At 43.5% G+C, this 27,819-nt stretch overlaps 1 protein-coding gene and 1 non-coding gene across 6 annotated transcripts in view; both read right to left on the bottom strand.

The window, feature by feature from the left end:
• Positions 1-18,152, bottom strand: part of Wdr31 (WD repeat domain 31) — a 23,189-nt gene extending 5,037 nt beyond the window's left edge. For 2 of the 5 annotated variants that reach the window (XM_041632546.1, XM_041632541.1), the window contains exons 1-7: positions 18,031-18,145; positions 13,826-13,989; positions 5,713-5,853; positions 5,271-5,403; positions 3,866-3,940; positions 2,243-2,488; positions 1,382-1,449 (exon numbers count right to left, since the gene is read on the bottom strand). In XM_041632546.1, coding sequence (XP_041488480.1) covers positions 1,382-1,449; positions 2,243-2,488; positions 3,866-3,940; positions 5,271-5,403; positions 5,713-5,825 — 635 coding nt within the window. In that variant the 5' untranslated portion in view covers positions 5,826-5,853; positions 13,826-13,989; positions 18,031-18,145. Of the gene's footprint in view, positions 1-1,381; positions 1,450-2,242; positions 2,489-3,865; positions 3,941-5,270; positions 5,404-5,712; positions 5,854-13,825; positions 13,990-18,030 lie in introns of all 5 variants that reach the window. The other 3 variants (XM_041632543.1, XM_041632545.1, XM_041632544.1) reach the window with 3 other exon arrangements.
• Positions 18,153-19,061: 909 nt separating this feature from the next.
• LOC121433895 lies at positions 19,062-19,163 on the bottom strand. The gene has a single exon (XR_005972371.1). It is a non-coding gene; the product is annotated as a U6 spliceosomal RNA (small nuclear RNA).
• Between the last annotated feature and the right edge of the window lie 8,656 nt (positions 19,164-27,819).

The raw sequence follows: 27,819 nt of genomic DNA, 5'->3' as shown, positions 1-27,819 counted from the left end.
TATGAACTCACTAACAGGAAAAGCTTGACTCTTTGTCGTCGGTCAGAACAGAATGGCAAATCTGACAAACTCTAAAGCTGACAGGAAGTAACCACATCAATGCTATATTGATTCTTTCTGTTTTGAAATCAAGTCATATGGGCTTTTATTTTTTAAAAAAATCACTTTTTAGGGGGAGCGGGTGTACATACCACAGCAATGTGTTTGGGTCCCAGGGACTGAACTAAGGCTGTCAGGTTTGGCAGCAGGCGCCTCTATTCACAGAGACTTTAGAGCACACATTTTGTTTGTTTGTTTGTTGTTTTAGAGACAGGATTTCCCTGTGTAATCCCGGATGTCCTGGACTCATCTGTAGACTAGGCTTGCCTGGAACTCAGAGATTTGCCTGCCTCTGCCTCCCGAATGCTGAGATTAAAGGCGTGTGCCAACACAACCTGGCTAGAACACACATCTTACTTATACAAGTTCATTTTATCTTTTAGGACACTGTTTAATGGACTAAAGGCTATTTTTTTGTTTATACCAGGAATTTCTGAAAAGATCCTTTGTGGCTGTTTTGAAACAGGTCTTACATGCAGTCCAGGCTGCCAGACTCCCCAGCCTCCTGAGCCACCACTACAGGATCCTACTAGAGTATCGCCACACTTTGTATCGGCGTAAATAATTGCAAAGGCAGATATTAAAGAATATATATATATATAGTTTTAATATATAAACAAACTTACAGAACCGAGGTTCCAGCGCGGAACCGGTTTCCCAGGAGGCAGGAAGAAAGGGAGGGCGCAGCCAGCCCAACCAACGCCCGAGGCAAGCCCCGCCCCCTAAAGGGGCTGACTTAACCCTACAACACTTCAGAACCGTTCAGGGCTGAGGCTGCCCTGCTGGCTGGCCATGGCCTTGAAGTCCAGGGGAGAGCTTTGCGTAGCCTCTCATTTCACTGTTTCCTCCTATCTCCTTCCTCCTATTTTATAGTAAAAGTCTTTTTGGAGAGACAGAATTTTGAGGCATGCTCCCCAGTTTGTAAACTCCTGACTTAATCTGATCCCTGTCCCCCCCCCCCCCCCCCCCCCCCCCCCCCCCCCCCCCCCCCCCGATATAGATTCTGACCCTTCCTTCCCAGGAAGGCTCTGGCTAGGTGCCTGGAAATCCCAAGAATCATGCAGGGCATGCCAGCAGGACCGGGAGCAGGTGGGGTCGAGGCTGATCTGAAGAAGCCATGCACTGGAAGGAGCGAGGTCAGGAGTAGGACCTTAGCCTGACCTAACCTTGCCCTTCACTCTGTTCCCATACGCTCCAGGTCAGGGTCACACTGGCAGATGGGAGTGAAGGGAAGCCAGCCCTCATGAAGAAGCAGGATGGAGACAGCGGCTCAGTAGCCCACCTGATGGTCTTATCCTCAGAGGACTGGAGTACATATGGCTCTCTGGGGACCCAGCACAGGTGAGTGACCTGGAGAAAACAATCGGCAAGTCTCCCATCAACTCATTCCTCTGCTGCAACTCCGCCTCCCATCCCCTCTCAAGGATTCTGTGCTACTGAGCCTGGGTTAGCAGGGTCATCGTCCACAGCTGCTGGTCAGTCCTCCTCCGCCTCTATCTCCTCAGTTCTCAGGGGCAAAGGCCCCAGCTGGCTGCGATGAGTCCCCTCAACTCTTCTGTAACACCTCAGGGGTTCCTAAGAGTAATCCTGGCCTTGCAGCCCTGTCTGGACGGGCATGAACAGGTTTCCAAACAGCCCAGGGTAGCAGAATTGTCCTTTTCCCAGCACAGCGTCCTGACAAGCTAAGGGTTCAACCCCCAGCCTGGGGAAAAGAAAAAAACCCACACAAACACAAGTGTGGAAGGCAGCTGAGACAGGGCCCAAGGCTGTGCAAAGTCTACAGCACTCACTGTCACACAGTGAGTTGCATCAAGCAAAGGGCACACTGACTTCTCTGCATGATGCTACATACTCAAAGGGGCAAGCAGCCATCAGGTGTCACATTCTGTACACATAAGGTACTTGGTTATACTTCTATTCCGAGCAGTGCCCACCCAAATTATGCTAACCGTATGCTGGAAGAAATGAATGAGGGTAACACTCTCTTTTCTCCTTCTTCCTCCCCTCTTTACTCCCAGACGCCACCTCTCAACTGAACCCGAGCCCCCTCTGCCTTGATACACATACTCTCTCTGCTATGAGCTGCAGCCCCAGCTCGCTTCCCTCACACCACACCCCTTCCACCATCTTGTCCTACAGGTACCAAGTTCCTGGAGACAGACGCTCTCCGCACACACCGTCCTGTCCCCACATCCCACAGAAGCAGGCTGTTGTCGCGAGAGCCGGTGCACAGCTGTGATGAGTCTGGACTCACAGCCAAGCCAGTGACCACCATGGCATGGCCAGACAGCTCCTGCCTGGGCTGGGAGGAGCCCTGAAGGTCCCACATCAGGACGCTCTTGTCTCGAGAGGCGCTGAAAAACTGGTTTGATTTGGGAATACAGGCTATCTGCTTGGAGAACAAATAAAAACAGAAGCAGCTCAGGTGTGCACGCTAGACAGGACTTCAGAACAGCAGATGGCTTTGTAAACTCCTCCCCACATACACATTTATTTTTATTTCTTTCTTTTGTTTTTTTGTTTGTTTTGTATTGTTCTGGTTTGTTTTTTCTAAACAAGGTTTTTCTGTGTAGCTCTGGCTGTCCTGGAACTCACTATGTAGACCGGGGTAATTTGTTTCTCTTAAGAAAAAGAAAAGATTTATTTTTAATTATCTGTATGTGTGTGTGTGTGTGCGCACGTGTGTGTTACAGAAATGACCCACTTTAAGCTTACAGCTCAGAGGCAGCAAATATATTCACACTGTTGTGCAAACACCAACAATCTCCAACGACACAACTTCCATGGCCCTACAGTGCAGCCCCGCCTGCCCGCTCACTACTGCCTCATGGCCTCATGTCAGTCACCACACTGCTCTGCTCCCAGTACCGCCACTGTGTGAGTAACACATGTCAGAGCGCCGCCCTTTCTTCTCAGTCCTGGATCCAATCCAGGGCTTCACCATGCTAGGCTTTTCTGAGCTACATACTCAATCCCAGAATTTCATTCCTCTAAAAATTTTTTATTTTTTTTAATTTATTTATTTTTATTTAATGTACATTGGGTATTCTGCCATGGGTGTCAGGTCCCCTGGAACTGGAATCACAGACAGTTGTGAGCTGCCATGTGGTTGCTGGGAATTGAACCCAGGTCCTCTGGAAGAGCAGCAGTGCTCTTAAGCACTGAGCCAGCTCTCAAGCTCCCTTAAATTATTTTATTATTACTATTTTACATGTATGGATGTCTTTGCTTCACGTGTGCACCACTTTGAGCCTAGTGCCCCTGGAAGCCCAGTTACAGATGGTTGTAAGCACTACGTGGGTGCTGGGAATTGAACCTACTTCTCCTGGATCAGCAGGCAGTGCTCTTAACTGCTGAGTCAGCCTCTTTTGTTCCTTTTGAAGACTGAGTAAGCTCAGTGGAGGTGCACATCTTTAATCCCAGCACTAGGGAGGCAGAGGCAGGCAGACCTCTGTGAGTTTGACGTTAGCCTGATCTACAGATCAAGTTCCAGGAAAGCCAGGGTTACACAATCAAACCCTGTCTTGGGGGAAAAAAAAAGACTGGCTGATATTCTACTCTATGTGTACTGTGGCAAGTTTTTACTACGCCTCTGCTAGGTATTTGGCTAATTTCATATTTGAAATTATTCATTCTGCTCTTCTAGCATCAGAGGAGGCCTTTGCAATTTTCCTTCAGACTAAATATACAAGCCCTTTAACAGCTACAGCCATTGATGTCTTTATTCACTCCTTAGTTCCCTTCAGAATAAGCATTTGACTGTTACCTTAGTGATTTCCCGCTCATGCCCTCTGAACCTTTTCACCACGTGTCCAGTTTTCCAATTATAGGCCACAGCAGTCTGCAGAGACATGGGGTTACAGGTGAAAACACCACGCTGGCTCCTTGCACAGCGGTCTGCAGAGACATGGGGTTACAGGTAGAAACACCACGCTGGCTCCTTGCACAGCAGTCTGCAGAGACATGGGGTTACAGGTGGAAACACCAAGCTGGCTCTGAGCACAGCGGTCTGCAGAGACATGGGGTTACAGGTAGAAACACCACGCTGGCTCCTTGCACAGCAGTCTGCAGAGACATGGGGTTACAGGTGGAAACACCACGCTGGCTCTGAGCACAGCGGTCTGCAGAGACATGGGGTTACAGGTGGAAACACCACGCTGGCTCCTTGCACAGCGGTCTGCAGAGACATGGGGTTACAGGTGGAAACACCACGCTGGCTCTGAGCAGAAGCTTTAAGCATTTCCTTGCTGAGTGTCTGCTATAGAGAGAGGAGCAAGTACTTCACTGCTCCAGCCGCTCGCTGCGACTCCTGACCTATCAGCTCCCCAGTCCCCAGAACAGAGGAGCTGGTCCATGCCCTGCTGCCTTCTCACAGCTGTGAGAAGGGAAACCCATAACTCAAGAGACCTCATAACTAAAATAATATAGACATCAAGACAAGACATTGCTGCTGGGTGGTGCTGGCACACGCCTTTAATCCTAGTATTCAGGAAGCAGAGGCAGATGTATCTCTATGAGTTCGAGGCCACACAGAGAAACCCTGTCTCGAAAAACAAAAGAGAGACATCACATTACTAATGAAGTATTGATACTCAAATGTATGCTGATTTGAAGCAATGACATCCAAGGTAAATGTATCTCATAAATTTGAAATACAGTTTGCAAATGAAATTGAATGATTCTAAAAGTCTACTGGGAATAAGGACATTATTAGTAGCATTTCCTTCAAGGAAGAATCAGCACTGTATTGCAGATGCAGCTGCCAGCAGTGAGTGACAAGACAGCTCTTAATGCAGGGAGAGAAAGCAGTTAAGTCCAGGATGATGGCAACAGGAAAGACCAAAATAAAAAGGCAGTGAATACCAGTGTGACTTTTTGAAAACAAAACATAAAGCAACCAGAAAATTTTTTGCTGATTCCATAGTCTGAGTCCTACTGTTAAGAATGAGGAGGGTGGAATAGTAACTCCCTACTTACAAGGCATGCAGATGGCCTGGCATCGGGCGAGGCTCTCACTGAATCCTCACGCTGTCTTAGAACCCAGGTAACAGACTAGGACATCGGACTTGCCTACAGTAGTAGGAAGTGGCAAAGCCGGGGGAGCCCTGCTGCTCAGGACATCTTCATTTCCTACAGTGAGCTGGTTTCTTGGGAAGAAATGGAAACCTCACCTTGTCTTTTCCTCCAGAGACACACAGGTCTGAGCTCAGAGTGGCAACCACAGAGACAGAATCCACGTGAGCGGGGCTGTACTCCTGGGATGCTTTAGTCTGGACTCCCTCTTCTATACGTCCGTCAGGCCTGCTGCAGAAAGGATGGAAAGTGAGGCAGAAAAGAGACCCACTGTTTGGGGAATGTCCAGAAATAAACGGTGCTATGTATTTGGGAAACACCCAGGGTTATTGAAATCTGATGAAGGGGAATTTTGAGGCAAGGAGTCTTTGGTCTCATCAGAGAGGACTCCCAAGGATTCGGGGCCCCAGAGTGTGTGCTGCAGGTACTCGCTGGTGAGGTGACCACTTCTTACCTAAACCAGTATACAGAACCAAGTGGGAGGGAAGGTCACCAACACCTTGAAGAAGCGTAAACTGGGGACCCTGAGATGCGATCTACCTGGACTTGTAAGTGCTATGTCTGAGTTTGCTCTGCAGTTTCCCCATCACAGCCCAGAGTCGACGGAAAACCTGAGGAAGAGCTGGTTTCAGTTGGCAGCTGGGCAGCGGCATCCCTCGCAGTCGCTGGGAAGTGTGTTCCCTGTGGAATGGAGAGACCACACACGCTGAATTTCATTAGGTCCAACATTAGTAGTGTGATTAAGCTAACATTTTCCTTCCTCTTTCCTTCTTTCTTTTTTTTCTTTGTGTGTGTAATGTATTTTTTTCAAAAGTGATTAACTATGTGCCTTTGATGTTTTCCCTTCTCCTGCTTCATTCTCTTGGGACTACAGCTGTCGATATAGGTTCAGCACATAAACAAATCAAAACTAATGTTCAAAAACACTAAGAATTATTTTACGCATGCATGTTTGTGTACATGAATGCTCACATGTGCTGGCACATGTGAACATGTGTGTATGTATGTGGAAGCCAGAGTGTGACACCCCAACCTTAGATGCCATTCCTCAGGAGACACCTACTTTGCTTTTTGAGTCAGGGTCTCTCACAGAGACTTTCAGCTCATTAGGCTGGGCTGGCTGGACAGTGAGCCACAGAGATCTCCCTGTGTCCACCTCCCCAGCACTGGGACTGCATGCAACTGTGCCAGCATACCCAGGTTCTCATGTAGGTGCTGCATACTCAACTTGGGTCCTCGTGCTTGTATGTCAAGCACATACCAACTGAGCTAGTTCCCCAGTCCAGCAATTATTTTTAAACTGATTTAAATACTATGCACTATAAATTTTCATTAGCAATGTATATTATATTAATATGTATAATTTTGTTATGAACTAATTAAAAAGATAAATTAATTTTTTTTCTAAAAATACTAAACTCAGGCCTGGATATGTGGTTTTGTGGTAAAATAGAGAGCTTGTCTAGCATGCATGATGCCTGGGATTGATCCCCAGTAACACATACACACAGAGACACATACACACAGAAAAGAAAAACCAAAAACCTATAGTTCCAAGAGATCTGATGCCTGCTTCTGACCTCTGTGGGTACCAGGCATGCACATTTAGGGAAAACATTTATACACATAAGTAAATTTAAAAATTGACAATAGGTATTTAAACAAAAGTTGGTGGACACTTGCTCACCAAACACTACTCACAACAGCTGAGAGACAAACACATTTCTTCAAGCAAGGCATAACGGCACATGCTTTTAATCCCAACAGTAGGAAGCAAAGGCAGGCAGATGTCTGTGAGTTCAAGTCCAGCCTGGTCTACATTGAGAGTTCCAGCCAGAGCTAAACAGTGAAACTCTGTCTTACAGAGAGGGAGAGAGAGAGAGAGAGAGAGAGAGAGAGAGAGAGAGAGAGAGAGAGAAAGAAACAGTAGATGTATATACATGGATACATAAACAAAATGTGGCCTACACAGATAATAAACAATCCTGAATATTGAATATAATATGGTTGAACCCAGAAAGCACCATGCTAAGCAAAAGAGAGACAGACAAAGAGAGAGAGAGAAAGAAAGAAAGAGAGAGAGAGAGAGAAACCAGACATACTAAGCTACATAATACATGATCCCATTCACATGAAACACCCAGTTTAAAAAGCTACAGTGACAATAAATAGATTGGTTCGTGGCCACCAGCAGCTGAGCTGAGGTGGAGAACGGGAGAAAAGAGGCGTCTGTAACTGCTTACTGAAGACATAGCTCCCTTTGGGAGTGATGACAGTGAGTGACCACACACAATAGCATCTATGTATAAAACGTCACAAATGGTAGAGTTTATGTTCCATGTACTTTACCACAATAAATTAAATATTATGAGCATGTAATTGAAAATAAAATATATGTATGTATATATACATATGTATACACACACACACACACACACACACACACACACACACACACATATATATATATATATATATATATGACCAATCTGTATAATTCTTCTTTGGCACACATGCACATGGGGCAAGGAGCGAGGTCAGAGGACAACTTTGTGGGTCACTTCTTTCCTTCCACCCTCATGCAGGTTCTGGAATTGAACTCAGGTCACCAGGCTTATGCAGCAATGTCTTGCCTGCTGAGCCATCTCTCTAGCCCTAGAAAAGCTTCTTAAGTTTTCTGAGTACTCTAAGAGCTATAATCTTTCTTACTTGTTGTCTTTATTCATCTCTTTGCATCGTTTCTGTAATGCAGCAACCAATATCATGAGGTTATTATGCAACAAAAATAAGACTCAAAAGAGACAATGCTAATGAGATCATGGAATTAATACCTAGACCAGCAGGTCTCAAAGCAAGAACACTGGGGCATTTCTGCCTATCTCAAGGGGCCCAAAGGCCTCCCTTTACCTTCACCTCAGGGTGAGGCCTGCTTCTTTTCTCTATACATTTTATTGCAACAACAGACAGAATGAAGTAGGTATGAGAAGCCAATTGTCTTCTCTTAAATCACACATTAAAGAGACTTTAAAAAGCTCAATACAACTTTTTCCAACTAAAACTTTTTGGAACGTTTAATTTTAATAAATCATGCCATTTATGTAGCCTTGGCTAGCCTAGAGCTTGCTATACAATCCAGGCTGGTTTAGAACTCACAGAAATCTGCCTGCCCCTGTCTCCAAACACCGGGATTAAAGCCATGCACCAGCACACCTGGCCTACAATAGGCTTTTGTTTGTTTTTAGAGACAGGGTCTCATACCCTGGCCCAGAACTTACTGTACAGCCCAGGCTGGCCTTGAATTTGCAGTCCTCCTGCCTCTGCTTTTCAAGTGCTGTTAGTTCAATCACACACTCTCATACTGTACTTGCAAAAGCTGTATTACTTTTAGTTTTAAGTAGGAAATATTTTTGAAACTTTTCAGATTTATTGTAATATAGAAAATTGCAGAAATCTAAACCCAATTAAAAACTACATAAACAAAAGGTCTCTGGGATCCTCAATAATTTTAAGCATGAAAAAGAATCCTGAGATCCTGAGGTCAAAGTGTTTGAGAACAGCTGCCCTGGAGATTACACCATGTTAGTATCGGATGTTATATTAGAATAATTACTCCATGTTAGTATTGGATGTTATATAACACCATGTTAGTATTGGATATTAAATTACACCATGTTAGTATTGGATGTTATATTACTCCATGTTAGTATTGGATGTTATATTAGAATAATTACACCATGTTAGTATTGGATGTTAAATTACACCATGTTAGTATTGGATGTTATATTACTCCATGTTAGTATTGGATGTTATATTAGAATAATTACACCATGTTAGTATTGGATGTTATATTAGAATAATTACTCCATGTTAGTATTGGATGTTATATTAGAATAATTACTGAGTAGAAGAATGTTTTTTTCAGATTTACTTATATTTGCCTTCATCATCTCACAAGGCTAGAACTAAAACTAAAGAGTAATCATGAGTTCAAAGATGCTCATGTTAGGGGCTGCAGGCACAGTGGTTGCAGGTGGCAGAGTACTTGCCTGGCGTGAACAAGCCTTGCCTAGCATGATCAGACATGGGTCTGATCCCCAGTACTGCAAAAAGAAAAAAAAAAGAAATAAAAAAGAAACAAGCCAGGATGTCCATCTCATCTCTTCAAGTGTGGTGACCCTGCATGAGCTGCTGGGGCCACAAAGAACAAGGGAGAAATCTGAAGAGGATGTCGGCACCAGCATCGTAGGAGCTGAACCAGGAGCCAGGCCCAGCTACCCCCGGTCCTGTGTCCTTCATCTGCTATTCCCTGAGGTGTTGGAGATCTGGGGGGAGTAAATGGGGCAATGAGAGGGGCCTGTCCTCATTTCTTCCAGTTACTGCTTAAAGAAGTTCTGAAGGATTCATGTGTCACAGACACAAACAGCCCAGCCCCAGGAAGAGCTGTGCACAGAGCTGCCAGATAAACACTCTTATTCACACAGCCGCCACAGGGTGGACGTTCCCAGGATAAACACTCTCTGCCTCATCTCACGCCTGCTCACAGTGTACTGGGTGATGCTCCTGCATCAGCACACTCCTAAATGACTGTCCGTTCCATAAGGACTCACAGTGTACTGGGTGATGCTCCTGCATCAGCACACTCCTAAATGACTGTCCGTTCCATAAGGACTCACAGTGTACTGGTGATGCTCCTGCATCAGCACACTCCTAAATGACTGTCCGTTCCATAAGGACTCACAGTGTACTGGTGATGCTCCTGCATCAGCACACTCCTAAATGACTGTCCGTTCCATAAGGACTCACAGTGTACTGGGTGATGCTCCTGCATCAGCACACTCCTAAATGACTGTCCGTTCCATAAGGACTCACAGTATACTGGTGATGCTCCTGCATCAGCACACTCCTAATGACTGTCCGTTCCATAAGGACTCACAGTGTACTGGGTGATGCTCCTGCATCAGCACACTCCTAAATGACTGTCCGTTCCATAAGGACTCACAGTGTATGGGGTGATGCTCCTGCATCAGCACACTCCTAAATGACTGTCCGTTCCATAAGGACTCTTTTTTTTTTGTTTTTTTGTAGTCCAAACAGCTTGCACAGTATGACAAAAACATTTGTTGCAAACTACTGTCCCTGCAGTCCCTTCCACTCAAACACTCTAGGATGTTCTGTGATAGGCAATAAAAGGGAAGCCTCTAGGCCGGCATCTGGGAAACTTGTGAGCTGTACTGTTTATATACAGCGTTGCAGGGCTGCCTATCTGCCATCCTAACCCACGCCCAACACTGTCAAAACTGCTGACAGGTGCCGCCTGGAGACCATGGAGGCTATGCAAGAATTTAAAACAAATACTGGCAAATAGAATCCAAGAACACATCTGAAAAATTATCCATTATGATCAAGTAGGCTTCATTCCTGAGATGCAGGGCTGGTTCAACATACGCAAATCTATCAATGTAATCCACCATATAAATAAACTGAAAGAAAAAAACCATATGATCATTTCATTAGATGCTGAAAAAGCATTTGACAAAATTCAACATCCATTTATGTTAAAAGTCTTGGAGAGATTAGGGATACAAGGGTCATACCTAAATATAATAAAAGCTATATACAGCAAGTCGACAGCTAACATCAAATTAAACGGAGAGAAACTCAAAGCCATCCCACTTAACTCAGGAACACGGCAAGGCTGTCCACTCTCGCCATACCTCTTCGATATAGTGCTTGAAGTTCTAGCAATAGCAATAAGACAACATAATGGGATCAAGGGGATTCGAATTGGAAAGGAAGAAGTTAAACTTTCGTTATTTGCAGATGATATGATAGTGTACATAAGCGACCCCCAAAACTCCACCAAAGAACTTATACAGCTGATAAACAGCTTTAGTAATGTGGCAGGATACAAGATCAACTCCAAAAAATCAGTCGCCCTCTTATACACAAAGGATATGGAAGCAGAGAGGGAAATCAGAGAAGCTTCACCATTCACGATAGCCACAAACAGCATAAAATATCTAGGGGTAAATCTAACCAAGGAAGTGAAAGATCTATTTGACAAGAACTTTAAGGCATTGAAGAAAGAAATTGATGAGGATACCAAAAAATGGATGGACCTCCCTTGCTCTTGGATTGGGAGGATCAACATAGTAAAAATGGCAATTCTACCTAAGGCAATTTATAGATTCAATGCAATCCCCATCAAGATCCCATCAAAATTCTTCACAGATCTGGAGAAGACAATAATCAACTTTATATGGAAAAACAAAAAAACCCAGGATAGCCAAAACAATCCTATACAATAAAGGATCTTCTGGAGGCATTACCATCCCTGACTTCAAACTCTATTACAGAGCTACAGTAATGAAAACAGTGTGGTACTGGCATAAAAACAGAGAAGTCGACCAATGGAATCGTATAGAAGACCCGGATTTAATCCCACAAACCTATGAACACCTCATTTTCGATAAAGGAGCTAAAAGTATACAATGGAAGAAAGAAAGCATCTTCAACAAATGGTGCTGGCACAACTGGATGTCAACCTGTAGAAGAATGAAAATAGACCCATATCTCTAACCGTGCACAAAACTCAAGTCCAAATGGATTAAAGACCTCAATATCAGCCCGAACACACTGAACCTGATAGAAGATAAAGTGGGAAATACCCTACAACAGATGGGCACAGGAGATCGCTTCCTATGTATAACCTCAGAAGCACAGACATTAAGGGCAACATTGAATAAATGGGACCTACTTAAACTGAGAAGCTTCTGTAAAGCAAAGGACATGGTCACTAAGACACAAAGGCAACCTACTGACTGGGAGAAGATTTTCACCAACCCCACAACAGACAAAGGTCTGATCTCCAAAATATATAGAGAACTCAAGAAACTAGACTTTAAAATGCTAATTAACCCAATTAAAAAATGGGGCACTGAACTGAACAGAGAATTCTCAACAGAAGAAGTTCAAATGGCCAAAAGACACTTAAGGTCGTGTTCAACTTCCTTAGCAATCAGGGAAATGCAAATCAAAACAACTTTGACATATCATCTTACACCTGTCAGAATGGCTAAAGTCAAAAACAGCAAGGATAACCTTTGCTGGAGAGGCTGTGGAGGAACGGGTACCCTCATCCATTGCTGGTGGGAATGCAATCTTGTGCAACCACTGTGGAAGTCAGTGTTTCGGTTTCTCAGGAAATTCGGGATCAACTTACCCCTGGACCCAGCAATACCACTCTTGGGAATATACCCAAGAGATGCTTTATCAAATGACAAAAGCATTTGTTCAACTATGTTCATAGCAGTATTATTTGTAATAGCCAGAACCTGGAAACAACCTAGATGCCCTTCAATGGAAGAATGGATGAAGAAAGTATGGAATATATACACGCTAGAGTACTACGCTGCGGTAAAAAACAATGACTTCTCGAATTTTGCATGCAAATGGATGGAAATAGAAAACACTATCCTGAGTGAGGTGTCCCAGACCCAAAAAGATGAATATGGGATGTACTCACTCATAATTGGTTTCTAGCCATAAATAAGGACCACGGAGTTTACAAGAGGTGAACCTAAAGAAGCCAAGTAAGAAGGTGAACCCAAGGAAAAACATATAGTTGTCCTCTTGGCTAAGGGAAGTAGACCAAATTTCCGGGGAGAAAATGGGATCTTGGGGATGGGGTGGGATGGGGGTAAAGGGAGATGGGGAGAGAAAAGGTAGAAGGGAAGGAGGGGGGACCTGGGAAACAGGAGAATTGGGATAAAGGAAAGGTGGATAGGGGAGCACGGAACCACAATTCTTAGTTAAGGGAGCCAGTTTAGGGTGGGCAAGAGACTTGACCCTAGAGGGGCTCCCTAGTGCCCAAGATGAGGTTCCCAGTTAGTTCCTTGGGCAGCTGAGGATTGGGAACCTGAAATGACCCTATCCTAGAGCAATACTGACGAATATCTTGCATATCATCATAGAATCTTCATCTGGTGATGGATAGAGATAGAGACAGAGACCCACACTGGAGCACTGGACTGAGCTCCCAAGGTCCCAAGGAGGAGCAGAAGGAGGGAGAACATGAGCAAAGAATTCGGGACCACGAGGCATGCATCCACCCACTGAGACAGTGGAGCTGATCTACGGGGAGCTCACCAAAGCCAGCTGGACTGTGACCGAAAAAGCATGGGATAAAACCGGACTCTCTGAACATGGCGAACAATGAGGGCTGATGAGACACCAAGGACAATGGCAGGGGGTTCTGATCCTACTTAATGTGCTGGCTTTGTGGGAGCCTAGCCAGTTTGGATGTTCACCTTCCTAGATATGGACGGAGGGGGGAGGACCTAGGACTTACCACAGGGCAGGTAACCCGGACTGCTCTGTGGACTGGAGAGGGAGGGGGGGGAGAGGAGTGGGTGGAGGGGGAGAAGGGTGGGAGGAGGGGGAGAAGGGTGGGAGGAGGGGGAGAAGGGTGGGAGGAGGGGAAGGGAAATGGGAGGCTGGGAGGAGGTGGAAACTTGTTTTTTGTTTATGTTTTTTTTTCTTCTTTTCGCAATAAAAAAAAATTAAAAAAAAAAAAGAATTTAAAACAAACTAGATTCCCATCGGGTATTTTCACTGAGGAGAGTCTAAGGAAGGGTAACTTGGCATTACTTACCACCAAAACAACAGTATCTTCTTGGTGAGCTGTTGTATTTGATGATCTGTAGTTCACTCAGCCTCTGGAAACAGCCAACAGCCCCTTCCTAATCTCTGTAGTTAACGAGAGGACGCTCAGATTAATCTTCCCTCTGTTTAAGCATGTGTTTGCATCGAGGAGATCTGCAACACAAGTGTAAAAAGGGGCCTTTAATACTCTTAGAAAAGAACATTAGTGTAGTTTTTCCTCAGTAAGAAACAGCACACAAATTTCCAAGAGTATATAAGTCTTGAATTTCCATCAGTGGGGTAGAGTATCACATGATGTTAACTACACATTTATTTGGTTTTTATTTGTTTTGAGATAGGGTCTCATGTAGCTCAGCCCGGCCTCAAACTCAATGTAGCCAAGATAACCTTGAATCTTTGGTTCTCCTGCATCTACCTCCTGAGAGCTGAGAGCACAGGTACTTGCCCCTGTGCATGGTTTGTGGGTGCTTGGGATGGAACCCAGAGCGTCATACATGCCAGGCAAGCCCTTTACCAACCGAGGGGCATCCCAGGCGCTACGTATATGCTTCTGAATGTGCACAATAGAAATACTGAATTACATCAGTGGGCAGTTTGGTTTTACTCACAGTATAGTCCATCTGTCCATCAAAAGTCTTCAGAGTAGACTGCTTACTTCAGAGTTCACTGTTTTTGTGAAAAGGGTAACTTTTCTGTTTTGAATAAGTATGAATCATAGGACTTGTGAACAAAGAGCTTTAAAAATTACCCCTTATTTAAAGATCTGGAGATCACAGAAACATTAGTTCTTCAAAATTATAACTTGGCAGGCCTCTCGAGTTTAAGCCTAGAATTTCTACCACAAACATCTACACAGAGGCAGCAATCTTAACCACTCTATTTAAAGAGTTCAAGTAACTTCTGAGCATTTATACTCAGTGCAGCACAGAATAGTCAAGGGCACTGGTATGAGATGAAATGAACTAGACTGGACAGCCTGGATTGCAGTTCTCCTGTATACTTAGACAAGCTGCTCAGCTCCTGTGGATTTCCACTTCCCACATGCGGAATCAGACAGTAAATCTGCGAAGGCTGGACTTACAGTGTGTCAGAAAGGTCTCTAAGGGCTCTGCACATCTTAACTCACAAGCTCTACTACACAGACTTCCTTACAGCTTACAGCCATTGGCAGTGAGAAGAGAGAATCACAGAGATGCAAACAATACACTCATGCACAAGTGGAGGGCTGAGACCTGAATCCAGACGGCGCTTCAGAGGCCCTGCTCTTGGCCAGAATCCTGCACTGAATCCAGACAGCGCTTCAGAGGCCCTGCTCTTGGCCTGAATCCTGCACTGCATTCAGACGGCGCTTCAGAGGCCTTGCTCTTGGCCAGAATTCTGCACTGAATCCAGACGGCGCTTCAGAGGCCCTGCTCTTGGCTAGAATCCTGCACTGCACCTCTGCAAGATCTAGTTCCTGACTGCAATATTAACAGTAATATTGCCAGAACCATCAATTTCAGTTATTAACTCTGCTCATAATAGGCCCATATTAAACAGCCAACAACACAGACAGCACAGAGGGTCTTAATCCAAGTCATTTATGTCACCTAACTAGAGTGACAGATCAAAATCAGGCTAAAAATTATGTTATACACTAAGGCAATTGAAATTTTTGAGAACAAAAAATATATGTACTTGGTAGACAATACATCATGTGTAGACCAACCTATTTTTTATATAATAAACATGTAACAGACTTGAGAGGAAGAATAATGTCTTGTTTGTTTCTGTTTCTGAGCTTCCAGCTGAAAGACTAGGAAAGATTCCATATCCTTTTAGGACCTTGAACTATACGCCAGCCCCCAGGACAAGCTGAAGGCCGCAGGACCCCTCTTTAGGGGAAATATTAGCTAATGGAGAACCCTAAGTTACATAAAGTTGCTGAGTGCTGCCCATTTCCCCACCTCTTCCCCCATCAGCTGGGTGATACCAGCCGGGTGATACCAGCCAGGTGATATCAGCCGGGTGATATCAGCTGGGCAACATTTCAAGCAGCCCCTGCGGTTAGCACAGGGTCAGCAGATGTCTGGAGGGTGTAACCATGGGGCTGTTGCTATCCCCCTTAGATAACAATAGCCAATTAGGGGGCTGGAGGGATGGCTTAGAGGTTAAGAGCACTGGCTGCTCTTCCAAAGGTCCTGAGTTCAATTCCCGCCAACCACATGGTGGCTCACAACCATCTATAATGAGATCTGGTGCCCTCTTCAGATGTGCAGGCAGAACACTGTATACATAATAAATAAATCTTTAAAAAATAGCCAGTTAGGAACTAACATCTGGGTTTTACCTAATCGTTAGCCAATTATGACATAGGATATGTAATTTTGTATTGTGAAACTGTAACCTTGTGACTGTCTTGTGGTTTTTGTCTTTATAAACCCCTTACAATAGTAGACAGGGTCCTTCTCCCTCTTTCTGCTGTGCCAGACTCTGAGGCAGAGGACCTGTGCTAGCCCGTATTTAATAAACGAAACCTTGCTTTTGTATTCAAAAGTATGGCTCCGTGGTGGTCTTCTTGGGGGTCCTAGGACTCAGGCACAGCAGCAGCCTAGGTTGGGAGAATTAATTTAGCATGTATCTGCTGAATGAGGGAATGCCATAGTATACTGAAGACTCACATTAGCCGGAAGCTTTTTTTTTTAAAGATTTATTTATTTATTATGTATACAACATCCTTCCTCCATGTATGCCCACACACCAGAGGAGGGCCCCAGATCTCATTACAGATGGTTGTGAGCCACCATGTGGTTGCTGGGAATTGAACTCAGGACCTCTGAAGAGCAGCCAGTCCTGTTTATCGCTGAGCCATCTCTCCAGCCCCCGGAAGCTTTTTTTTTTAAAGGGCACAACACAACACCCTCTGGTTTTGACTGTATTTTTCTTTTTAAGACAAAATCTTACTGTATTGTCCAAGTTGGCTTCCAACCCAAAATCCTCCTGCTTCACAAGTATGTGTGACCAGACCTCAAAATATGGTCCTTTTTTAAAAAAAGATTTATTTATTTATTTATTTATTTATGTATACAGTGTTCTGTCTGCATGTATGCTTGCAAGCAAGAAGAAGACACTAGATCTCATTATGGATGGCTGTGAGCCACCATGTGGTTGCTGGGAATTGAACTCAGGACCTCTAGAACAGTCAGTGCTCTTAACCTCTGAGCCATCTCTCCAGCCCCAAAATATGAGAGCCATGGAATTGGCTTGCTGTTACAGGTCAGACCTGAGTGAACTAAATATTATTTCCCCAGGCTTTCTGATTCCATTTGTAGAGATAAAAAAGATTAAACACAAAACAAATTCCCATACGTTAACATCAGACCCTGACTACTTGGAGCCTGCCTGGTCCTAGCGACTTGAGGTCTTATAGAAACATTTAGTCTGACTCCTAGTTGCTGCCCAAATAGCCAAGACACATAGTACTGTAAAATTTACTACTTAATGAGGTAGTGAGATCCCCTTACCTCTTTATCCGAGCAACTTCCCTGTAACTATTATATAAAAGGTTTAGTCCCTTTGTGAACGGGGGGCGTATTCTCTCTATGAGAATCTGTCCACTATGCCTGTCTGTTCTTACAACATACTCTTTTCAATAAAGCTTTTCTGTGTTTATGCCGGCCCTGTAAATACGTCTATCAATGAGACTTCAGCTTGCCACCTTGCTCCCAGCATGGCACTATTCATGTAAATGATTTTTTTTTTTTATCCCAAATCTCTCTTTCACTTGTGTATCTAACCTAGACTCTCTTAGACCAAGGCATCTACACCAGTGTTCAAAGAGTAACAAGACTACGGGCAGAAGCTCTGAGATGATCTGGTTAGACTCTCTATGATAATGTAAAGGAAAAGGTTCCGACAGCAAAAGGATTTACAGACACTCGGTGCCAGGTCAGAACACCCAAGGCTGAGGACATATCAGCGTGCAGTTCTTGGTTTTTGTTTTCTTTCTGGCTCTTCAGTTTATAAATGCTCCTACCGCTGTCAATTATCCGAACAGCCAAAGCTTGTTTTTGATGTGCATGTGCCCTGGAAGGATTCCGCCAAGATGGAAGCAAGGTGACACTTCCCCAACCCTCTCCTTGCTTCGGGCAGGTAGGTGGCTGCCGCCGAAGACAGCGAGAGGGCCCCCAACTCCTCGATACTCCCCTCTCTCACCTCGGGCTCCATACCCACCGGCGGGCTGGCACCGAGGCCCGCAAGCACGAGAAGCTAATATCTGCAGCTGCCACGGACTCCCGCGCCGCCGCCCCTAGCAACCAGGCGCGCGTCGCTAGAGCGGGAGTCCCAGTTAAACGCTCCCGATGCCCGTGGCAGGCTCGGAACTGAGGTTCCACCTGCCGGAAGTCTCCCAGGGGCACGAGAACGCCTATTTTCCTTTCCTAATTTAATGGCATATGGATATTCTGGGCAGAGAAGACTTGCCCTTTGTCTGAAGACTCTATATCATCCGAGAAAAGCGGTGATATCTCTGTCATAGCCACAAAGGAGATTAATAAGTATCATATTTGTAATTACTATTCGCCTAGATAATTTATTTGAAGTTTCCCTGAATATACAAACAGGGATTTTCCTCTTTGGACAGTTCCCCCAATACCCTACTCCATTCCTTTCTCGGCGTGTGTGTGTTTATTTCTATTATTTTTTAAATATATAAAGTAATGAGTGTCAAAAATATGGAAAGCCAGCCGGGCAGTGGTGTCCTCAGGAGGCAGAGGCTGGGGTGTAACATTGACTTGGAAGTGTCACCCAGCCCGCTAAGAGCTTGGACTCCAACTCCCAGCCTGCCAAGCGCTGACCCCTCCCCGGAGAGGGTCATGACCACGCCCACAAGGTATTTAAGGTCCCGCCGAAACAAGGAATACATGGTTTTGGGTTTGCCTCTGCCCTCTCTCTGTGTTTCACCTGCCATGCCCTCTCTCTGTGTCCACCATCTGTTTAACTCAAGAATTTAATTTGGTTTAATCTGATCTGATTGCATTCCTTTGCGCCGACAGATAGGCTCCGTTAGGAATATAATATCTCTGAGTTCAGGGCCAGCCTGGTCTACATAGTGAGTTCCAGAACGGTCAGAGTTATTTATACAGAGAAAAACAAAACAAAAAACCCAAACAAACAAACAAAATCATATATATGTGTGTATATATATACATATACATATGTATACATGTGTGTATATATATATATATATATATATATGAAACATTTTGATTTTGCCTGCTGTCATTGTGCAGGAATCATGTTATTTTCTCTGTATCATTCCAATTTTTTAAAAAATGGTAGAGAATAACTTGTTTTATGTGTGTGAATGTTTTGCTTGCATGTATTTATGTGCATCACTTGTGTGTCTGATGTGAGCTGAGGTCTGATCCCACAGAACTGGAGTTACAGATAGTTGTAAGCTACCCACTAGGTTTATCTTTACCTAGGTCTTCTGCAGGAGCAACAGTTGCTCTTAATATATGTGCTGCCAAACCAAATACTGTTTGTCTTTCATTAAACTGAAACAGGCCAGCAGGATAACAAAAGGACCTCTCAGAGGTCTTCTTGAGAGCCAAATGGAAAGATACTTACAGCTAATAGCAGCTACAGAAGTTTCCAGTCCCCAAACAGCTTCTGTTTACCAGTATTCCTGATGTTCAGCATGAGGTCGATTGAACAAATGCACGAATGAATGAATAAATGATTGGATGAGATCCTGACCTTGTGGTGGTGTTCCTTGTGAGAACCAGGTATCCCAGTAGCATTACCATCCAACGGGGATTTGTGGAGATTCTGAAAGTTGAATGTCTATTAGTATAGCCAGAGAATTTTCCCCCAGAATCACCTTTGGCCACTAGGTTTATCTTCCAATTTAGGGAGTTAATTTCCTCTGTAGCATTCCTGATACATACTTAGTTCATTTTTTTTTTCATCATCTCATTTTGCACCAGAGCAATACTGCCACCTAACCAAGTGGCAAAATAAGTAACTTCAATAAGTAGTAAATATAATATCTGCTTTTCAAATTGCTGTGACAGTACACTTGGCAGAAGATTGACTTACTGATTTGTTCTGGAGAGACTAGTAGGTTTAAGTATAGCTACAAACTATGTTATTATTATAGTTTTACCCCTAAAACACTCTGCTCTGGGATATAGTCCCTTTGATAAATGCCTTAGGCTTCTGGCAGCTGATACTTCCAAGCTGTTTTCTGTAGTCAGACCTGTCTCCGAGCCTCATCTGTAACCCACTCTACTTTATGCTACCTCCACCTGTTATCTAAAAGACACCTCTTCCTTGACATGATTCAGAGACATCATCTTCTACCTAAACCTGTTCTTCTTTCCTTTCTCTAAATACTTGGCAATACCACCCCATCAATCACCCAAATCACAGACCTAGGAGTCACTTGTAACTTCTCCTCAAGAGCAATCCTCCCCACAAGATTTTCCAATTCTGTTTTCTAAATATATCATTTATCTCTGCCCACCTTTTGGGTTCATGCCAACACTATCCAGGACGTAATAGGTTTAAAATAACCATAAATTCATTGTTGATTCTTCCATTATGGCTGGTCTTATAAATTATTTTGCCCAAGTGGGCAAATAATACATTCAAATGATATGTAGTAGAAGTAACACGTGGAACTTCTGAATTTAAGTTGAAAAAGACTCAGTTTTGATGTGATTTGGAGTGATTTCTTATTAATAAAGAAACTGCCTAGGTCCCTTGATAGGCCAACCCTTAGGTGGGTGGAGTAAACAGAACAGAATGCTGGGAGAAAGAAGTTGAGTCAGGGAGTCACCATGATTCTCCTACCGGACACAGACGCAGGTTAAGATCTTCCCTAGTAAGACACCTCGTGGTGTTACAGGGGTATTAGAAATGGGTTAGATCGATATGTAAGAGCTAGCCAATAAGAGGCCAGGCAGTGTTTAAAAGAATACAGTTTCCGTGTAATTATTTCGGGTAAAGCTAGCCGTACGGGTGGCCGGGTGCCGGGGATGCAGCCCACCGCTCCTATTTCAACAGAGTGGCGCCCAGACGTGATGGACTAAATCCACATAAAAACCTGAGAAGGCTTAAAAATAAGGAAAAGAGTGTTTTTTTTTTTAAATATTTATTTCTTTATTATGTATACAATAGTCTGTCTGCAGGCCAGAAGAGGGCACCAGACCTCATTACAGATGGTTGTGAGCCACCATGTGGTTGCTGGGAATTGAACTCAAGACCTTTGGAAGAGCATGCAATGCTCTTAACCCACTGAGCCATCTCTCCAGCCCCAGGAAAAGAGTGTTTAACGCAGATTTTTGCTGTTTGTGGGTGGCGTGCCGCAGAGAGAAATTGTCCTGATTCAGCAGCAGGAAAAAACTGGCTGTTTTAAAATGCCAGCTTTCTGGGCTGTGCCGCCATTCGATATCTGTCTGGCTCCTGTGGGAGACAGAGCTTTTGAATGGAGCATTTGGAGTAAAACTCTACAGCTTGCTTGATGGCAATGTGAACTGCTGTGTGCCTGGAACTGTGTGTGGCTCAGGGGCACCAAATGGCTCTGAGGCAGGAGCAGCTTGGCTCAGCTCTGCCATGCTGAACTGTGCTGGTCTCAGGCAGGAACTACCTTAATTACCATAAAAAGAGCGCAGTTAAGGTTTTGACTGGGCAGGAAACAGGCTGTACCTTATTACCGTATTACCTGTACATGGTGCAACTTTAGTTTTTAAGAACTGCTTAACATTTTAAGAAAAGCTCCTGGATAGTAAAAAAATGTTACAGATTCACAATAAAACAGATTCAGACATAAAAGACCACAGTGTTGGATGAGTGTACGTAGGCTTGAGAGAGAGAAGAAAAGAATATAGAGAATAAAGTTAATGGTTTAAAAAAAAGGGTAAAGTCTTTAAAGAGACAGAGTACAGATAGTTGTAGATTAAAAGAAATAAAGAAAAATAAGCCACATAAAAATGGAAAACTCACAGAGAGTCTGGATTCTTTGTATTATTGTGTTTTCTTTAAAATTTTTGACTGTAAAGGAGCTAAGTACAGAGAGACATTTCATTACATGGGCTGCCAAGCTAAACCAGAATGGATATAAGGGTATTACGATTTCAAAATTTGGGTCTAAGGATATGATGCTTTGGAGAGGGTCTTCTTTTGTTTTCACAGAGGACCAGACCCTGTGGATTTCTTCTATCCCAATTTGGTATGATAGACCACAACCTCCCGAAAAGTTGCTGCGAACACCCTCAAAAAATTACTTCACTCAACTGCCAACTGAGGTAAACCTGGCACACAGGTTACACCCTAAATGATCTGATTAACAGCGCCCCCATTCAGCAGGAAGCAGTTTGGAGAGAAAAAAACTGCGCCCATGTTCCCAAAATATTGTTTAGAAATGTTCTTTTACATTTAAAGGGGGAAATGATATAGGTATGAATAATTTGCATTGGTATGGATTTTACAGTCAATTTTGTTATATGTATATGTATTTCTGATCTTGATTAAGGTATTGTGATTGTGTAGTTCATTAAAAATGTAATGTATAATTAAGAAATATAGGTTAATGGATAATCATCAGTAATAGTCAAGCTTGTAGTCATGTTAGTTAGATTTTCTAGATATATAGAGATACATTTCAGTTAGATAGACATTCTTCATACAACAAAATTATATGCTCTACGATGTTCATAGCAGCATTGTTTGTTATAGCCAGAACCTGGAAACAACCTAGATGCCCTTCAATGGAAGAATGGATGAAGAAAGTATGGAATATATACATATTAGAGTACTACTCAGCAATAAAAAACAAGGACTTCTTGAATTTTGCATGTAAATGGATGGAAATAGAAAACACTATCCTGAGTGAGGTAAGCCAGACCCAAAAAGAGGAACATGGGATGTACTCACTCATATTTGGTTTCTAGCCATAAACCAAGGACATTGAGCCTATAATTAGTGATCCTAAAGAAGCTAAATAAGGAGAACCCAAAGAAAAACATATAGGCATCCTCCTGAATATTAACCTTCAGCAAGCCATGAAAGGAGACAGAGACAGAGACCCACATTGGAGCACAGGACTGAAATCTCAAGGTCCAAATCAGGAGCAGAAGTAGAGAGAGCACGAGCAAGGAACTCAGGACCGCGAGGGGTGCACCCACACACTGAGACAATGGGGATGTTCTACTGGGAACTCACCAAGACCAGCTGGCCTGGGTCTGTAAAAGCCTGGGATAAAACCGGACTCTCTGAACATAGCGGACCATGAGGACTACTGAGAACTCAAGAACAATGGCAATGGGTTTCTGATCCTACTGCACGCACTGGCTTTGTGGGAGCCTAGGCAGTTTGGATGCTCAACTTACTAGACCTGGATGGAGGTGGGGGGTTCCTTGGACTTCCCACAGGACAGGGAACCCTGATTGCTTTTCTGGCTGAGGGGGGGGGGACTTAATTGGGGGAGGGGGAGGGAAATGGGAGGCGGTGGCGGGGATGAGACAGAAATCTTTAATAAATAAATTAATTAATAAAAAAATCTAAAAAAAAAGAAAGAGTTAGCTACCTATTCTAGAATCAGTAGTGAAGATTCAGCAAATGAGAAACCAGCGCACACTGAGCTATCAGTCACTTGGGCAATTTGTGTCTTTTCATTCCATAAAGTCCCAAGCCTCAGACCTTAGACTGTAGAGATTTTCCATCAGAAATATAGTCAAATAATTGAGTGCTCATTACTAAGTAGAAGAGGCAATGCTATGTCACAAAGTTTTCAAAGAACTTTCTGTAAATATATTTAATTCTTTACATTTATAATTTCCCTTCACAGTGTTTTCTCTATTTCTACAAATTCCATCATTCTTCAGATTCTAATGACTCAGGATAATTCCTGTTGAAAAACACAAGATCACTGCCACATTGTTCTCCAACCAATGTATGAAGAGAAAAAAGCCGTGGCACCCAATGTGGAATATATAGTCAATGCTTAATATTTTTTTCTCTCAATATATTTGGATCAAAGACAAAAGATGAAATTTTTTATGAGATATGGAGCAAAGGAAACTCATACGATGTTGGTGGAATAAAGATTAAGTTTAGATGCTAAGTGAGTATGTGGAGATTACTCCAGAAATACCTTAGCATGTCAATAAGATGCTTGCAGTCTCATATGGATCACTGCATTATTCAGAGGATATGTTACAATGTACACTACCGAAAACAGAGAAACTTTAGGAAATATTCAGAAAATATATATTCCTTAAGTATATGGGAGTTGTATCTAGTTGAGAAGGAACACAATGAATTATTTTTAATTACAAGCACCAAGGAGACACAGAATGTTCTTTAAAAAAATACATTTAAATGCCATTGAAGGTCCACTTTACTTAGGTTACTCATTAGCATGAATAGTATAATCTATTACTGAGTAGGAGGTAGTTAACATTATTTAAAGAATCTTTTTAATATATAATATAATTCTTTATTGATTTTTTTGGGGAATTTTACACCATGAACCTCAATCCCACTCACCTCCCAGTCTCTCCACATCCACTGTTCAATGCTGCAGTATCCCCTCAAAAGAAAGGTCCCTCAAATTAAAAACAAAACAAAATGAATCATTCACTGAAACTCCCCCCTTTTTTTCTTTTTTAATTGATTTTATTGAGTTCTACATTTTCCTCTGCTCCCCTCCCTATCTCTCCCCTCCCCTTCAGCCCTCTCCCATGGTCGCCATGCTTCCAATTTACTCAGGAGATCTTGTCTTTTTCTACTTCCCATGCAGATTAGATCCATGTATGTCTCTCTTAGGGTCCTCATTGTTGTCTAGGTTCTCTGGGATTGTGATTTGTAGGCTGGTTTCCTTTGCTTTATGTTTAAAAATCACTTATAAGTGAGTACATATGATAATTGTCTTTCTGGGTTTGGGTTACCTCACTCAATATGATGTTTTCTAGCTCTATCCATTTGCCTGCAAATTTCAAGATATCATTATTTTTCTGTGTAGTACTCCATTGTGTAAATGTACCACATTTTCCTTATCCATTCTTTGGTTGAAGAGCATCTAGCTTGTCTGAAACTCCTCTTAAATATTTTGTCGTTGCACTGAGTCATGAGGAATATATTGTTCCACAGAAGCAGTCCCTTAGGTCATAGATAGGTATATGTTAGGTGGGCCAACTCTAGGCTTAGGGTGTGGGTCTGTGTGGTAACTGAATTGGTCAGTCTATGCCACTGGGATTACCCCCTTTAGGTGGGGTACAGAGCCAGCTCTCTCTCAGGCCCATGCATTTGGTTTCAACTCTCCCATGCCCATGATGTGGGGTGGGGTCATTCCTTCCAAGGGCTGGGACCAAATCTCCCATGAGGGTAGGAACAGTTCTCCTGCTGCTGTGTCCATTGAGAAGTCAGGTGAAATTCTGATAGGTGATTGCTGTTCCTCCAGGTGCAAGTGTGGTCTGTGGCTCTAGAGGGTGCTGATGCAGCAGGGGATGATAGGGTGGTGGCAGGGAGAATGCTACTGCCTGGTTGCTGGGGTTGCAGTAGATGGGGGTAGGGTATGGGATGTACACCCTGGAGCTAGGGTCTAGAGAGCAGGGTTGCCCAACTGGGAGTTCAGACACTCACCTCAACTGTAAAGTGTTTATTTTTCTTTTTGGTTTATTAACATATCATGCCTGTAGCAACTGAGCTGCATTTACAAAGCATGTATTTGAAGACTGTAAAGTTTATCACTGATGTAACATTGCTAAGGTACATATTTTTGCAATGAACATTTTTATTCCTAGAGCATTGTCATTCCTTTGAAATATATACATATATATATATAATATACAAATATATGTGTTTTTTAATTTTATTTTTTAAAAAGAATACAAGCTGTCTTTTTTCATTTTACATACCAACCCTAGTTTCTACCCTCTCCTCTTCTCCCATCTCCTCTACCTTCTCCCCCACCCTAGGCCCCATCCACTCCTCAGAGAGGGTAAGGCACATTGCTTTGAGGACAGTCCAAGGCCTTCCCTTTTATATATAAGCTGAGCAAGGTATCCATCCAAAGAGAATGGGTTCCCAAATAGCCACTACAAGCAATAGGGATAAATCCTGGTGCCAACACCAGTGGCCCCTCAGTCTTCCCCAGCCATACAACTGTCACCCACATTCAGAGGGTCTAGTTTGGTCCTATGGTGGTTCCTTCCCTGTCTGACTGGAGTTGGTGAGCTCCCATTAGCCCAGGTAAACTGTTGCAGTGGATATACCCATCATGGTCTTGACCTCTTTAAACTTAAGATCCATTTACAAAAAAAAAATTTAGTCTAGTTTGAACTTGCTCTGAGGACAGAAAAGAGGTAATTGTGTGCAGTTTTGTCTTAGGCTGAGGAGAAATTATTATTTTCTTGTGTTTGTCTGAGTAAAAGAAACAAAGCAGGCTTTAAATGTCTTACAGCCTCATGGAACAATAGATCTAGTTATGACGCATGTCCTATGATATTTTCTATATGTCAAAGATACAGCTTACTGAGAAGTTATCTTACTGACCATCCACAGATATATGTGTGCACAGTAGATGGAATATTTTCACAAGGTAAACATGCAAGCGGTGGGAAAACACCCAAAGCTATTCTTAGCAAAGAAATGAAGTGACTCTTGCGTGAAATTACAGACAGACAATTATCTACATAATGTGGGTGACAGTTTTGTGGTTTGTCTGTTGAGGGGGTGCTCCTAGCAGTGGGACCAGGCCTTATCCTGGATGCATGAATTGGCTTTTTGGAGCCCATTTCCTGTGTGTGTGGGGATACCCTCCTCAGCCTTGATAAGGGGGAGTGACTTGGTGCTGCCTCATTGTGGTATGCCAGACTTTGTTGATTCCCTCAAGTGTGGTCTTACCCCCTCTGGGTCCACTCAAAGGAATATTCTTTCGACTAATTAGATGTTGCTCTTGTAATTTTTGTTATTATTGCTTCAAGTCTCCAGTACAAAGGTATATTCAAACTAGGTAAACAAGAAGCTAGGGAGACTTGAAGCAGAATTAGAAAAAGGTTTAGAGCTACAGAATTGATACAGAGAATTGAACCAAAGGAGAACCAGAAGCTATAGCGGTAGAATTAGTGAGGCAGGAGAATAAAGAGCATGACTCGAACAGCACATGTGTGAGTTATCCCATTACCTCTCAGATGAGAAGTTCCCTTCACCTAGCTCTGGCTTCTGACCTGAACCCTGGGAGGTAGTTTTGTGAGCTGGACTCGTAAGCTACCAAAAGCCTTAAGCGTCAGCTCTGGCCCAGATGTCACCATGGATGGCCCTGGTGGCAGCACAGGTCACTCAGATCATTATGGTTTTGAGGGTAGTATGGCACTTGGACGCCAACATTGCCTCAGGCTGCCGACCAGACCCTGGGCTTCAGCAGGGCCCTCAGTGGTCACAGAAACTATGGACATCAATTCAGACATTGGCAACTGTAGGGCCGTGGACCCAGGCATGTCCTTGGCTGCAGTCCCAGCCTGGATGTGTCCACCCACATCGGCCTATTCCTCACTGCCTTTCACTTCTTCAGTTCTTCCTCTTTCTACAGCACATGGACGGTTCTGCTTCTCTATCTCTCCCATTTCTCTACCATATATTTGCTCTTCATAATGGCACTCACCTATTCAGTGATGCAAGGCACTGGGCAGGCCTCTGAATGGTTTCAGCCGGCCCAGACTGCGAGGATCCAGGCTGGCCTGTAGGTGTCTTGGCCCTGCCTGGGCCGATTGATCCCAGATGGGCTTGTGGACGCTTTCAGTCAGCATGGACTGTGAGGACCCAGGATGGCCTGTGAGTGTCTTTCACTCTCCTGAGCAGAGTGGCATCGGAGAATCTTTTATAAGAAGGGGATAGTTAATATATTTTGAAACTTCTTTCAGAAATAGAATTTCATGGGGCCTGTTTTACGATACCATCTCTTTTTCATTCATTCTTTTATTTCATGTATTCACCAGT

The sequence above is a fragment of the Microtus oregoni genome, unplaced genomic scaffold (assembly GCF_018167655.1).
Source record: "Microtus oregoni isolate MIOR12 unplaced genomic scaffold, Mior012 000041F_ref0000270, whole genome shotgun sequence".
NCBI lineage: Eukaryota > Metazoa > Chordata > Mammalia > Rodentia > Cricetidae > Microtus > Microtus oregoni.
This window is presented reverse-complemented; position numbering and strand designations above follow the sequence as displayed.